The sequence below is a fragment of the Anneissia japonica genome, unplaced genomic scaffold (genome assembly GCF_011630105.1).
Source record: "Anneissia japonica isolate Jap-2015-1 unplaced genomic scaffold, ASM1163010v1 scaffold5086_len78671_cov98, whole genome shotgun sequence".
In the NCBI taxonomy this organism is placed as follows: Eukaryota; Metazoa; Echinodermata; class Crinoidea; order Comatulida; family Comatulidae; genus Anneissia; species Anneissia japonica.
Genome location: NW_022725593.1, coordinates 1 through 11,996, shown reverse-complemented (window position 1 = coordinate 11,996; position 11,996 = coordinate 1). Strand labels below are relative to the sequence as shown.

Sequence of the window (11,996 nt, the reverse complement as noted above, 5' to 3'; positions counted from 1 at the left end):
GTGTGTGTGTGTGTGTGTGTGTAGGCCTATGAATCTGACAAAGAGAGAAGTCTTGGTGGTGGCCAAGAGAGAGCAGCTTAGCTCAGTCGACTAATCTGGTGGTAGCCACTGTGTGTGCGCTGAACCGCATGGAGATCTCTAGGTCCCTGGTTCAATTCCCATCGCTGCCTCTCCTTGGGTTTCAGCTGAAGGGCTGAAATACAAGTTACGATAGCGCATGGGTTAAGCCGTTAGTCACATGTGCATTTATGGCCCACGCGCACGTTAAAGAACGCAGTAAACTCTTCGGAAAAGATAGGGGATTGTCTCCCGGTGTACTGCCCAATCACCACCAGAAGGACCCCACTGGAAATAAAGTCTACTTTCGTGGGCTTACACCGAATAAATCAAATCCAATCCAATTAGAATCTAAGAGCTTTTTCATTTATAACAAAATCCAATGGTGGATCCAACTATAACTTGTTAGCACCCACCCCATATCAATCATCCAAATTCTAATGCTGCACAAAAACAGGCAGCTATTTTTTATATTTCTGTTTACAGGCACTGGCAACCACAAATAGATAAGGTAACCAGGCATTTTTTTAATACTTAGTAAGTAGAAAATGATGACAGGTATAAAGCAAGGAGGTGCACCTTTTCGGTTTCTGGCCTCTTGACAGAGCACTGTACATGTTTTCCTATCGTTGTACTTTTTACCCAGTCAGCAGCATGCTGACTGGGTTCTGTTTCCTAGCAGTTTCTTTCTTTACCCAGTCAGCAGCATGCTGACTGTGTTCTGTTTCCTAGCGGTTTCTTTACCCAGGCAGCAGCATGTTGACTGGGTTCTGTTTCCTAACAGTTTCTTTCTTTCTTTTTGGCAACATTTTAAAAGACTCAAATTTACCAGGAATGATCCTTAGGACCTTCTAAACATGAAAAAATACTCTTCACCCTATATGTCGAATTCAATCAAATTTGGTCATTAAGAACCAGTGACACCTCCTACTGGCATCAGTGGTTACATAGGGTTCATCAGGTTCAAAATCAAACTAGTATATCTAGTTCTTTCTTTCTTTCTTTCTTTCTGGCAACATTTTAAAAGGCTACTAGTGGCAAACTACTGGACCGATTAATTAAAACTTGGTCAGTAGGAGCGGTGCCACCTCCCATTTATGTGTTGTTCACAACTTGGGGTCAAATGTCACATAAGGGGCATTAGGGTCAAAAAACCAAATATCGTATAAAAGACTACTTGTCTCACAAATAACGTAACACAGTCTTGTCCTTTGCCCATATACATTGGCATAAGGCAGGGTCTATAGGGTGTTCAGGGATAAGGGGTCAAAGGTCATTAAGGGGTAATTTTTATCTTTTTTCTGTCAACACTTCAAAACGCTATTAGTGCCAAACGGTTGTGCCGATTTCAACCAAACCTGGTCAGTATAATCGGTGAAACCTTTCATACATGGGGTGTTCACTGCTTGGGGTCAAAGGTCAAATAGGGGTCATTAGGGTAAAAAACTTTCAAAAAAATGAATAAAAGACTTCTGTCACAAATATCATAGCACAGTCTTGTCCTGGGCACATAATATGGTGTTCAGCGATTTACGGTCAAAGGTCATTAAAGGGTTATTCTTTTGTTCTCTCTAGTAACATTTCAAAATGCTACTAATGGCAAACCATTGGACCAAATTCAATCAAATTTTGTCTTTAAGAACCGGCGACACCTCCTACACCCCAGTCTAGGATCAGGGGTCACATAGGGGTCATCGGGGTTAAATTTTCAAAATAGCCCAATTGAGCTCAAATTTACCAAGAATGATCCTTAGGACCTTTTAAACATGAAAAAAATACTCTTCACCCCATATGTCAAAGTTCATAAGTCAAATGTTCAAAATGTTACTAATGGCAAACCATTGAACCGAATTCAATAAAATTTGGTCATTAAGAACCAGTGACACCTCCTACATCCCGGTCTGGCATCAGTGGTTACATAGGGTTCATCGGGGTCAAATTTTCAAAATAGCCCAATTGAGCTTGAATCTACCAGGAATGATCCTTAGGACTTTCTAAACATGAAAAACTACTCTTCACCTATAGGTCAAATATCACAAGGGACTATAGTGAAAATTATCAAATATTACTAGTGATAACGATTGGACCAATGGCATTAGACAGACTCCTACCAAACATCGGGTGTTCACAGGTTGAGGTTAAAAGTCACAGTGGTTATCTCTTAAAAAATGACTGGGTTCATGTTCTATTGAACATGGTATCTCTAGTTATATTCTTATGTTTTTATTGGTTTGACAGCTCTGAAATTTGACAACTTTATAAATTTTATATATTTTTTTTAACAAGACGCCTTTAATTTTCTCAAAATTTCAATTTGTTTAAATACTTCATTGATGCTTTTATCAATTATTTTAATATTTTACTTTTATCCTTCTTATGTTTTTTATTAATTTAATTTTTTTTATTCCTGCATATTATTATTATTATTATTATTATTATTATTATTATTATTATTATTATATTTTATTATTATTATTATTCGTATTATTATTATTATTTATTTATTTATTTTATTATTATTATTATTGTTTTTATTTTTTGGTTAAAAAATTACACTACTGCACTTTTAGGTCTTCATTTTACAAGCTCGATTTTCATGAATGTGCTTTTCATCTTTTTTTCTACTTTTAACATATTTAAAAGTTTTAGGCTATTTGTAAATTTGACAATGATTTGATGATGAATAAGAAAGATTGAATTGAATAGAAGTGTGCCTTCTTATATTACTTTTTATATTAAACTTTATTACTGGCACTGGCTTCTTATGAGGTGATTCCAGAAATGTCCCGACGGGTTCCAACAAGCCCGACACTGTCGCTTTGATCGTCGGTTGCTGGTCCCGGAGAAAACGTTAAAAAAAAAAGAGGGGGGGGGGCTCGTTTACGGATTCGATTAGGATGGCAGAAAGAATAATAAAACTAATGTTGTTTGGATCGGTATTTAAATACCTAAGGGACCGTAGTTTTGAGGGGCCACCACTTAACATTTTCACGTCAGCGCATATTAATTTTTTGGGCCCTAGGTGCTCCACCAAAATCATTTTTTGTCCGAAAGAAAAAAAAGCTGGTGTTTGATAAAAGGATTTGTAACCCGGGCACTTGGATTGGAAAGCAAGCGGATTTTGCCAGTTCTAGCTTGATCCACTCTCATAAAAGAACACGACATTTAATAGTGTGAAATGAGAGAACTAGCATAGGCGGTGGCTTCATAAATTTGCCGACAAATAGTCAGACATGTCCGATGGATGGGTCCAATTAGAACCTCAGTTGGGGCCCGGAATAAATAAATCCTAGCTAGGTTCACTGGTTTTAGAGTTTTATGGTTTATATGGTCCAAGTTGTGCTTTTAATCCACAATATCGGATTGGCAATCATAATAACGTTATTTGGATATGGTTAATTATCATTTTTAAATGTTTGATCCGACTTTTTCGTGGTGTCGGACGACAGGAATCCCGGCCTGTCCGATGGGATGGCAAGTGTTTCCCTGCACCCACTGAGCTGGCTGTCATATAGTCAAATTAGGCCTAACAGGTCTGTAACAAAGAAAGTGGCTTTTTATAGATATAGTAGTAAATACTAATCATATCATTATCAGCATATCACACTATGCAAACTATATTTGTGAAATAAATTTAATGTGAACTAGTAGTACATACCTATTTTGAATCCAACTAAAATAATTTGAAATTGAACCAGGAAATATATGACGAAATTCGACATATTGGCTTCAAGTCCTCGTTAACCTGTTAACCTACTTAAATAACAATAGGAAAGAAGTGGAGTGTAATTTCGTATGTCAAGAGAGTTCATATTTAGCATAACAATGTTTAACTAGATTTGAACTCGTCACTGAGAACGAGTTCGGTGATCCGCCGTACTTTAACCCTCATTAAGATCACGCGGTGCTGATTGAAAAGTGTCATGCTAAAATATGCTGTAATTAGTTTTTTTGAAAAGAATAATTTTGAGCATTTTAAAAGATTTACGCATGTGTACACGTACGTCTTGACGCCTGTGAGCACGGTAATAGCACAAAGAGTGACTCCTGATATGAATAATGTGTCAGGAACTCAAATTATGTAACAAAACGTGATTTCCTGCATCAGTACAGGGCCGGCAGAACGTTTTTCAAAGTGGGGGGGGGGGGCCCCTTATAAGCAGGCGCGTAACAAAATTCTAATTTTCTAATAGCAACAAAAAAAAAAAAAATTGAAAAATCAGCTCACGGGTCCTGAAAAGGTAGGTCTCTGTCTCTTATACACATCTTACGGCATAGGTTTATTTTATTATTAATATAGGCCACACACGTGTTTGAAACTAAATATAAGCATTTTCATCGTGGTTTTATTTATTACAATCATAAGGCCTATTCTTGAGGCCCTTCTTTTAGGTAAAACGATCTATCTTAAATTTTCTTTCTCAAGTTTGGGACTATTATGTTTTTAAATAACTTAGAAGGTAAAGGAGGGCAAGCACAAGCTTCAACCTTAACAAATACGCGCGAAGCGCGCGAAAAAGTTTTGTGAAAATTGGCCTACCTCAACAAGAAATGCTCTTATGTTATATATGGCCACACTCGTTTTTTAAAACTGAATATGAGCATTTTCCTTATGGCTTTATTTATTACAAACATATTCTTTCAACATCATTACACATTGAGGCCCTTCTTTTAGGTAAAACGATCTATCTTAAATTCTCTTTCTTGCGTTTGGGACTATGTGTTATAACTTCGAAGGTAAAGGAGAGCAAGCACAAGCTTAAACATTTTTTGTTTTTTAAATTCTAATTTCGTCGGAATTGATCAAAACTCCCCAGAATGTGCAATTTTTAGAGGAAATTGGCCTACCTCAACAAAATATGCGATTTAAAATTTGAGGTTTTCAGGTACTTTCCTGGGTGAAAAGGGCATTCAATGGGGAAAGATTTTCCACAGATGGATATTTTCCCCTTATCCCCCGGTGGTTACGCCACTGCGGAGAATATCTGGTGGCTTAGATCAAATGTGCTATGGACACTTTTTGAAGTGGAGAAGGGGTTGCAGGCCGGGGTATTGTGATATCTGTTCATATCTGTTCATATCTTCTTTTTATTCTTGTCTTTATTTTTCTCTTCTCTTTTTCTTTTCCTTTTTCCTTTCTTTTTCTTTCCCCTTCTTTCTCTTTCCCTCCCTCTCCCCTCTTTCTTTTCTCTTCTTAAAGCCCGGTACGACGGCTTGGTCAGCCCGGTAAAAACCGTCAAGGGGAGGGGGGAGACAGTCTGCTCACCTGCCCCCGCCTGTTACGCCACTGCTTATAAGATGAATGGGAATATGAATCATGCAAATCTGGAATCAAATCTAGGTGGTGGGGTCAACATTCCTCCCCCGGGAAAATTTCTAGATGGCGGGAAATGAGCTTTCCCGACTTCTGACGTGTCTTTAATTACTTTTAAGTTCTTCAAAATTCAAGGTTTTCCCATCTTGAAAACGGTCAAATAATTTTTTCCCATTGTTATTACAGTAAATAGGGCTTATGTGTGTATACATACATAACAATTTAAAAAAAAATGAGTAGTTGCATACGAATTTTCCATGAATCGATGAATCCCAAAAAGAAAGGGGGTCCGGGGTTCTTCCCCAGGAAAAGTTTGGTTCCTAAAAGGCGGAAAATGAGCTTTCCCGACTTCTGAGGTGTCTTTTAAATTAAGGTCATTAAAAAATACTTCAGAAGTTGGGAAATCTCATTGTCCAGCATTTAGAAATCAATATTTTCCCGGGAAGAACTCGAACCTCCCTTTCTCAGGGTTCATTGATTCATTATAATTGATTTATTAATAATAATTCAAGAGGGGAACACCTTGAGTTTTGAAGAACTTAAAAGTAATTAAGTTCTTCAAAATTCAAGGTTTTTCACTCTTGAAAACGGTCAGATAATTTTTTCCTATTGTTAATACAGTAAATAAGCCTTATGTGTGTATACATACATAAAAGATTGAGGAAGTTGCATACGTAGTTTTTCCATGAATCGATAAATCCCCAAAAGAAAGGGTGGGGGTGGGTGGAGGTCCTGTGGTTCTTTCCCGGTAAAATTTTGATTCCTAGGTGGCGGGAAATGAGCTTTCCCGACTTCGGTGGTGTCTTTTAATGACTTTTAAATTCTTCAAAATTCAAGGTCCACACCCCCCCCCCTCCCTTGGAAATGATTCAATTAATCAATGAACTCCAAAGATAAAGGTTGTCTGGGTTCCCCCGGAAAAATTTTGATTTCTAGATGGCGGGAGATGAGCTTTCCTGACTTCTGAAATGTCTTTTAATGACTTTTAAAATTCTTCAAAATTCGAGTAGTTGCGCATGTGTATTCTTTTTACCATGAATCGATAAATCCCAAAAAAGAAAGGGTGGTCCGGGGGTTCTCCCCCGGGAAATTTTGATTCCTAGATGGCGGGAATTGAGCTTTCCCGACATTTGAAGTGTGTTTTAATGAATTTTATGTTCTTCAAAATTCTAATTTTCTAATAGCACTATGTTCAAAAAATTGAAAAATCAGCTCACGGGTCCTGAAAAGGTAGGTCTAGAATTCTTTTCTTTTTCCCCTTTTTTTGTTGCCCAAGGGAAGGGTCAGGACCCATGACCCCCTCCCCCAGATCCGCCAATGTGAATTACGAGAAAATGTAACTCGGTCGGGTACTGGATAAACATTCTCTTTCCCATCCTTCTCCCCCTTCTCCCTCGTTCTTTTTTTGCATTTCCGATCATACAAAAATTTCCAGACATTATATAGTTTTCGCCAAAAAGTGGGGGGGGGGCCGGGCCTCCCGGCCCCCCCGCTTCCGCCGGCCATGCAGTACGTGTTGCGTGCGTGGAAATGAAAGTAAGGCGCGTAAATATGGAAAGTTTTGGAATGCTGAAAATGACCCGAAACGTTCTTTAAACTATCTGAATAGTGATATGGAGAATTTTCAAATTTTAACAGACGCGTACGTCACGATGTGTGCGTGTACAGTAATGGCACACGAAATTAAACATTGTCAAGTGTTTTTAAAACCGCCTGTTAATTGGTAATGCCACACAAATTTTCCCTTCATATAACCTATATATATATATATCAGTCTGATGGCGTCGAAATACAGTCTGCCGCCCTATCTCTGTTCTATTTCTTTACACCTTTTAAGATTGGGGTTCACTTTTCATCCTAAGAAGCTATGTTTGATTATAAATAGGCATAATTATAAGCATAGTAATATTTGACGCACGCGTACGCGCACCTTAAGACGCACAAACAAAAAAGTAAGATACCTAACATTCAACCTTGACCTGAAGTATAAGCCCATTTAATATTATTCAGAAATGACAAATGGTTAAGATGATATGACGTCATCAACTTTTTGAGAAAAGAAATATAAATTTTTTCTTGTTTTTTAATTCAGATGTCAATATGGTGAGTCACAATGTCCGATCGGCTACTATGATATATAAAATTATATCTACAGCTCATGTGTTTTCAGAATATGTAATAAAAATTGGGGGTCACCTTTCATCCTAAGGAGCTATAACTGATTAAAAAAAGACCTGATATAAAACATATTTTAATTTTGACACACGCGAACGCTCGCTTTATTACTCGCGCACAAAAATATAATGTACATAACATTTAACCATGACCTGAAGTTTATGCCCACTAAATATGATTCAGAAATCACGAATGATTAAAGTGATTATGGGGTCATCAATGGTTTGGCGAAAGAAAGATGAGGGGGGTAAGCAAAACCCTATTTTTTGACCATGATGACGTCATCAAAATGTAAAAAAGTGAACGTATATGAAAGAGAATTGACTTGGCTATAACATACTCAAAGTTGGAAGAAAATCGACTAAGAATAAGCGAGATACGTTCAAATGCGCATTTTTCTTAAATGACGACATCGATAATATTCAGTTTGTTGAATTCAGATGGCAATATGATGACGTCATAATGTCCGATCAGTCATTATGACCTATAAAATCATACGTTCAACTCATGTGCTTTCAGAATATGTAATAAAAATTGGGGTCACCTTTCATTCTAAGGAGCTATAATTGATTGAAAATAGGCATGTTTTTGGCCTATTTTTGCTATATGTCGAAAAAAACGCGCACATGTGCTCTTATGTTCTATGCGCGCGTACGGCATTGCTATTGACCCTAAATGACCAAAAAAGATTTGAAATTTGTGAATATTCCAGAATAGTTATTTTGAAATTAAAAGAAAAGATGAGAATAGACAACTCAAAAATAAGAATGCCATCATAGGACCTGCCAAAATAGCAGCGTACCAATGAATGGATGAGGCCTGTTAATTATAGGCCTAATGTAGTGTTCTACTGTAGGTGCTTCTAGATGAATTCCCCTTCTAGATTATAAGGCTTAGGTTAAGTTAAATTAATGGCGAAATTATATAGCCTAAGTACGGAAGCGTATTGCTGCTAACTTAAAAAAAAATAAAATTCAGATATTATCTCGTTATTACGAGATATTATCTCGTAATAACGAGATAATTATCTCGTAATTACAGATATTATCTCGTAATAACGAGATATTATCCCGTTATTACGAGATAATATCTCGTAATTACAAGATATTATCTCGTATTTACGAGATAATTATCTCGTTATTACGAGATATTATCTCGTAATAATAACGAGATAATTATTTCGTAATTACGAGGTAGGGTAAGGGTGGGGAATTGTGGACCTCATATTTGCATAAATTAAAAAAATGTGGATTGAGTTATACACCTGAAAGTTTATTTTATTATCAACGATTATTATTGGTCTTTTAATTACACGCATAATTCAAGGTTATCAGATTATTATTTAATTAGCTAACAAGTTACACTGGGGTCAAATGTCCACAATACCTACGGGTGTAGGTAATTGTGGACCTAATTAAAAAAATCGTTTTGGGAGGAGGGCCTCTGCCCACTCCCATACCCCCCGCCCCCGGCTCAGACCTTCGGCCCTCAGATAACGCTGCTCGCTAGTAGTTGCTCCCATAAATACTTATCCCCATAAATACTCAGTCCCCCAGTCGGAAACCCCCATAAATTATATCCTATAGCCGCCCCACGGTGGGCCAGACTGAAGTCAAAGTGTGCCAAAATTAATTACTCATTACAGAAGCTAATTTAAGCGAATATAAACATCTATGTAGAGGTTTTGATACCCGTAGAATTCAATAAAAGCTTTTTAAATTCAAATGACGTCACGTTTGTGTTGTTTTCTGATTGGACGATATCAGTTTTTATTGTAACACCAAAACAAGTTCATATTGCAATGATTTTTTAAATGTTTAAGGATGTTTGGGATAAAAGAACCCCTGTGGGAAACTTTTTTTTTTGTATTTTCTATGACGCCATCAAAATGCATTTTTCTGATTGGACGGGGCCAAAAGTTTTTTAGGCATAGGCCAACATTAATAAAATTGTATTGTTAATCTTACAGTGAATATAAATGTTTTTTTTTAATAAATCGAAATCGAAATCGAAATTAAAATTTATAATAATATCAGACAACCTAATTTGACATTTTTAAATGTAAAATGTGTTTACATCTGCGAATCCATGGAATTCTCAGACGTTAGACCTACACCAATGTCATGATATATTAATTCCGTGCTCAATCATATTTGGTCTATATTGTAAAAGTATCGATAATGGTCGTTTTATGTTTTTTTTTTTTTATATAATTCTCAGTGCAGTGTGAACGAGAAGGCTTTGAAAAGGAACTATATGGTTCTACAAAATAAAGCATTCCTATCTACCAGGATAGGATGCTTTTTTGCAACGCTTACTTTGGTGTAAGGAGGGGTCTCATTTTGATATGGACAATATTTCATCTGTCGTGAACGATTCCGATTTGCGCCTCAGGGGTGACGCCAGCGGAGGGGAAGGGGCAGGGTCCCCGCCGAGGAGAGCTCCCCCCCCCCCGGCGTTTGGGGAGATAAACTACCAGTACCGGTACAGTTCGTCGGAGAGAATAAAATGTGTATGTATTTTCTACACATTAGAACGCCCCTTGCAATGCTGAATAAGTTCAGTGCGTACATTTTATGTCAACATCTCTTGTACTTTACCCTTGTGCGAACTTTCTTGAAAGATCCTCCCATACTTCGATAGGACGTCCCGGTTTGGGTTGTTTTTAAGTCTCTAGTGGGTTTTCTGCTGGTGTGGAAAGAATATCTCTGTTCTGTGTCAAAACATTAATAACTTCATCAGAAAATGGAATCCTGCTGTCAAGCCACGAGTTATTTTCTTTAGAAATCCAGCAAACACGTGTTTACGTTCTTATAACGTTCTTGGCGAATGTTGGGGTTAGGTATGTCACAAAATAACGTTTACACAACGTTGTAGGAACGTGCAAACGTTGTGAAATTATGTTCATTACGTATTTATGGTTCTACAAAATAAAGTTTTCAACACACTACTGTAATGTTATTGTCACGTTATCATAACGTATTATTGTTTGCTGGGAAGGTCGTTACTACTCGCGTAGTAGCTCACCTTCGTAAGTGGAAACAGGAAGCTTTTCAAAGTCTTGGATGTCTTTGAATAATTTTGACGCCTAGATATAGGCCTGCTTGTAGATATCATCTTAAATACTGTATGATATAGTAATACCATATGATATTTGGATTATTAGACTGCTCGAAATTTACTAAAGTATTCTAAACAGCAACAAAATATTAGAAGTTTTGCTCACTGTATCACGAGAAGTTTGTCAATTTTTGGAGCGCTTTTCCCACGCTTTGCATGAACTGGTTGAGTAGACGCGCATAAATCCCTACTGATTGTGGCTTGCTCTAATTAAATTGTGTCTCAAATGTACGAAAACAAGACTGATAAAAGTGCGTCTAGCTCACAAAGTTGCAAAAAGTATCAGCTAAATTTGGTACCATCATAAAGCTAAGGCTATACTGAAGATTGTGATAAAAAAAATTAAAGCATGAATCACATGAATCTAAACTTTCTCTTCTACTGTTCTAAAAATAGATTTTTAAATATTTTTTCTGTCGTTTAAACATCGATTTATTATTGATGCAAACTTCAAATTTAAACCAAAGCATATATTTTTGTTCCCCAATTTATATACAAGAAACGTGTAAATTTTGAAGTAATTATGGATTTTCTGTAAGAAAAAAAATCGTGTTTTGATATAATGTAGTCAATTATAGCATTTGAAATATTTATAGAGAAATTTCCGACATTTGTTGAAAAATACCACCCTCAAAATTCTTTTAAATGTAAAATATTTTCAGGATAGATTCACCAGGGTATACCCTTCTTCAATCATGTCAAAAAAGGTGTAAAAGCCATAGTCACCAAAATGGACTTTTGGCACACTTTGATTTCGCCCTGGCCCACTGTGCGCCCCTGCTTTGAACAGGTCATTCCATTCATAGGAAAAGCCTTTTAATGGAGAATGTATACATTTTTAGCAAGGTTTGCCTACGTCGAAACTAACTGAGTGCCGGATTAACCATTAGGCAAATAAGGCACAAGCCTTGTGGGCCAGGCGAAAATGATGGGCCATCAAAAGTTGGACTGCAATATTATTTACACTCTATTTTCCGGTATTATTAGGCCAGAAAACTCGGAGACATTCTGCTGTTAAGAGTTGTGGCAGAGTAACGCTTTTCTCCGACACGAAAGATTTTGTGCCTGCGGCCATCGGATGTTCTGATTGATACTAAATGTTTTCGTGCAGCACATACTATTATTTTATCCGATCTAGCGGACCTTTGATCAGGAGGATTCTCCCATAAAAACACCTAGCTAAAAGCCGATCTTGCACGGGTTTTTCTTTTTTCTGCATGTCTTTTTATTTCAACATGTTCTCGCAACCGTCTGTGAATCCCGATAGATCTGTGAGCCTGCAAAAGGCCTAAAATCAGAGTGAAGTTAAACTGTAGTGGTTTTGTTAGTT

The 11,996-nt window shown here is 36.9% G+C and overlaps 1 protein-coding gene across 1 annotated transcript in view; it reads right to left on the bottom strand.

The window, feature by feature from the left end:
- Positions 1–3,797, bottom strand: part of LOC117112769 — a 32,638-nt gene extending 28,841 nt beyond the window's left edge. Inside the window, exon 1 of the mRNA XM_033255936.1 lies at positions 3,716–3,797. Coding sequence (XP_033111827.1) covers positions 3,716–3,779 — 64 coding nt within the window. The 5' untranslated portion in view covers positions 3,780–3,797. The remainder of the gene's footprint in view (positions 1–3,715) is intronic.
- Positions 3,798–11,996: the final 8,199 nt, after the last annotated feature.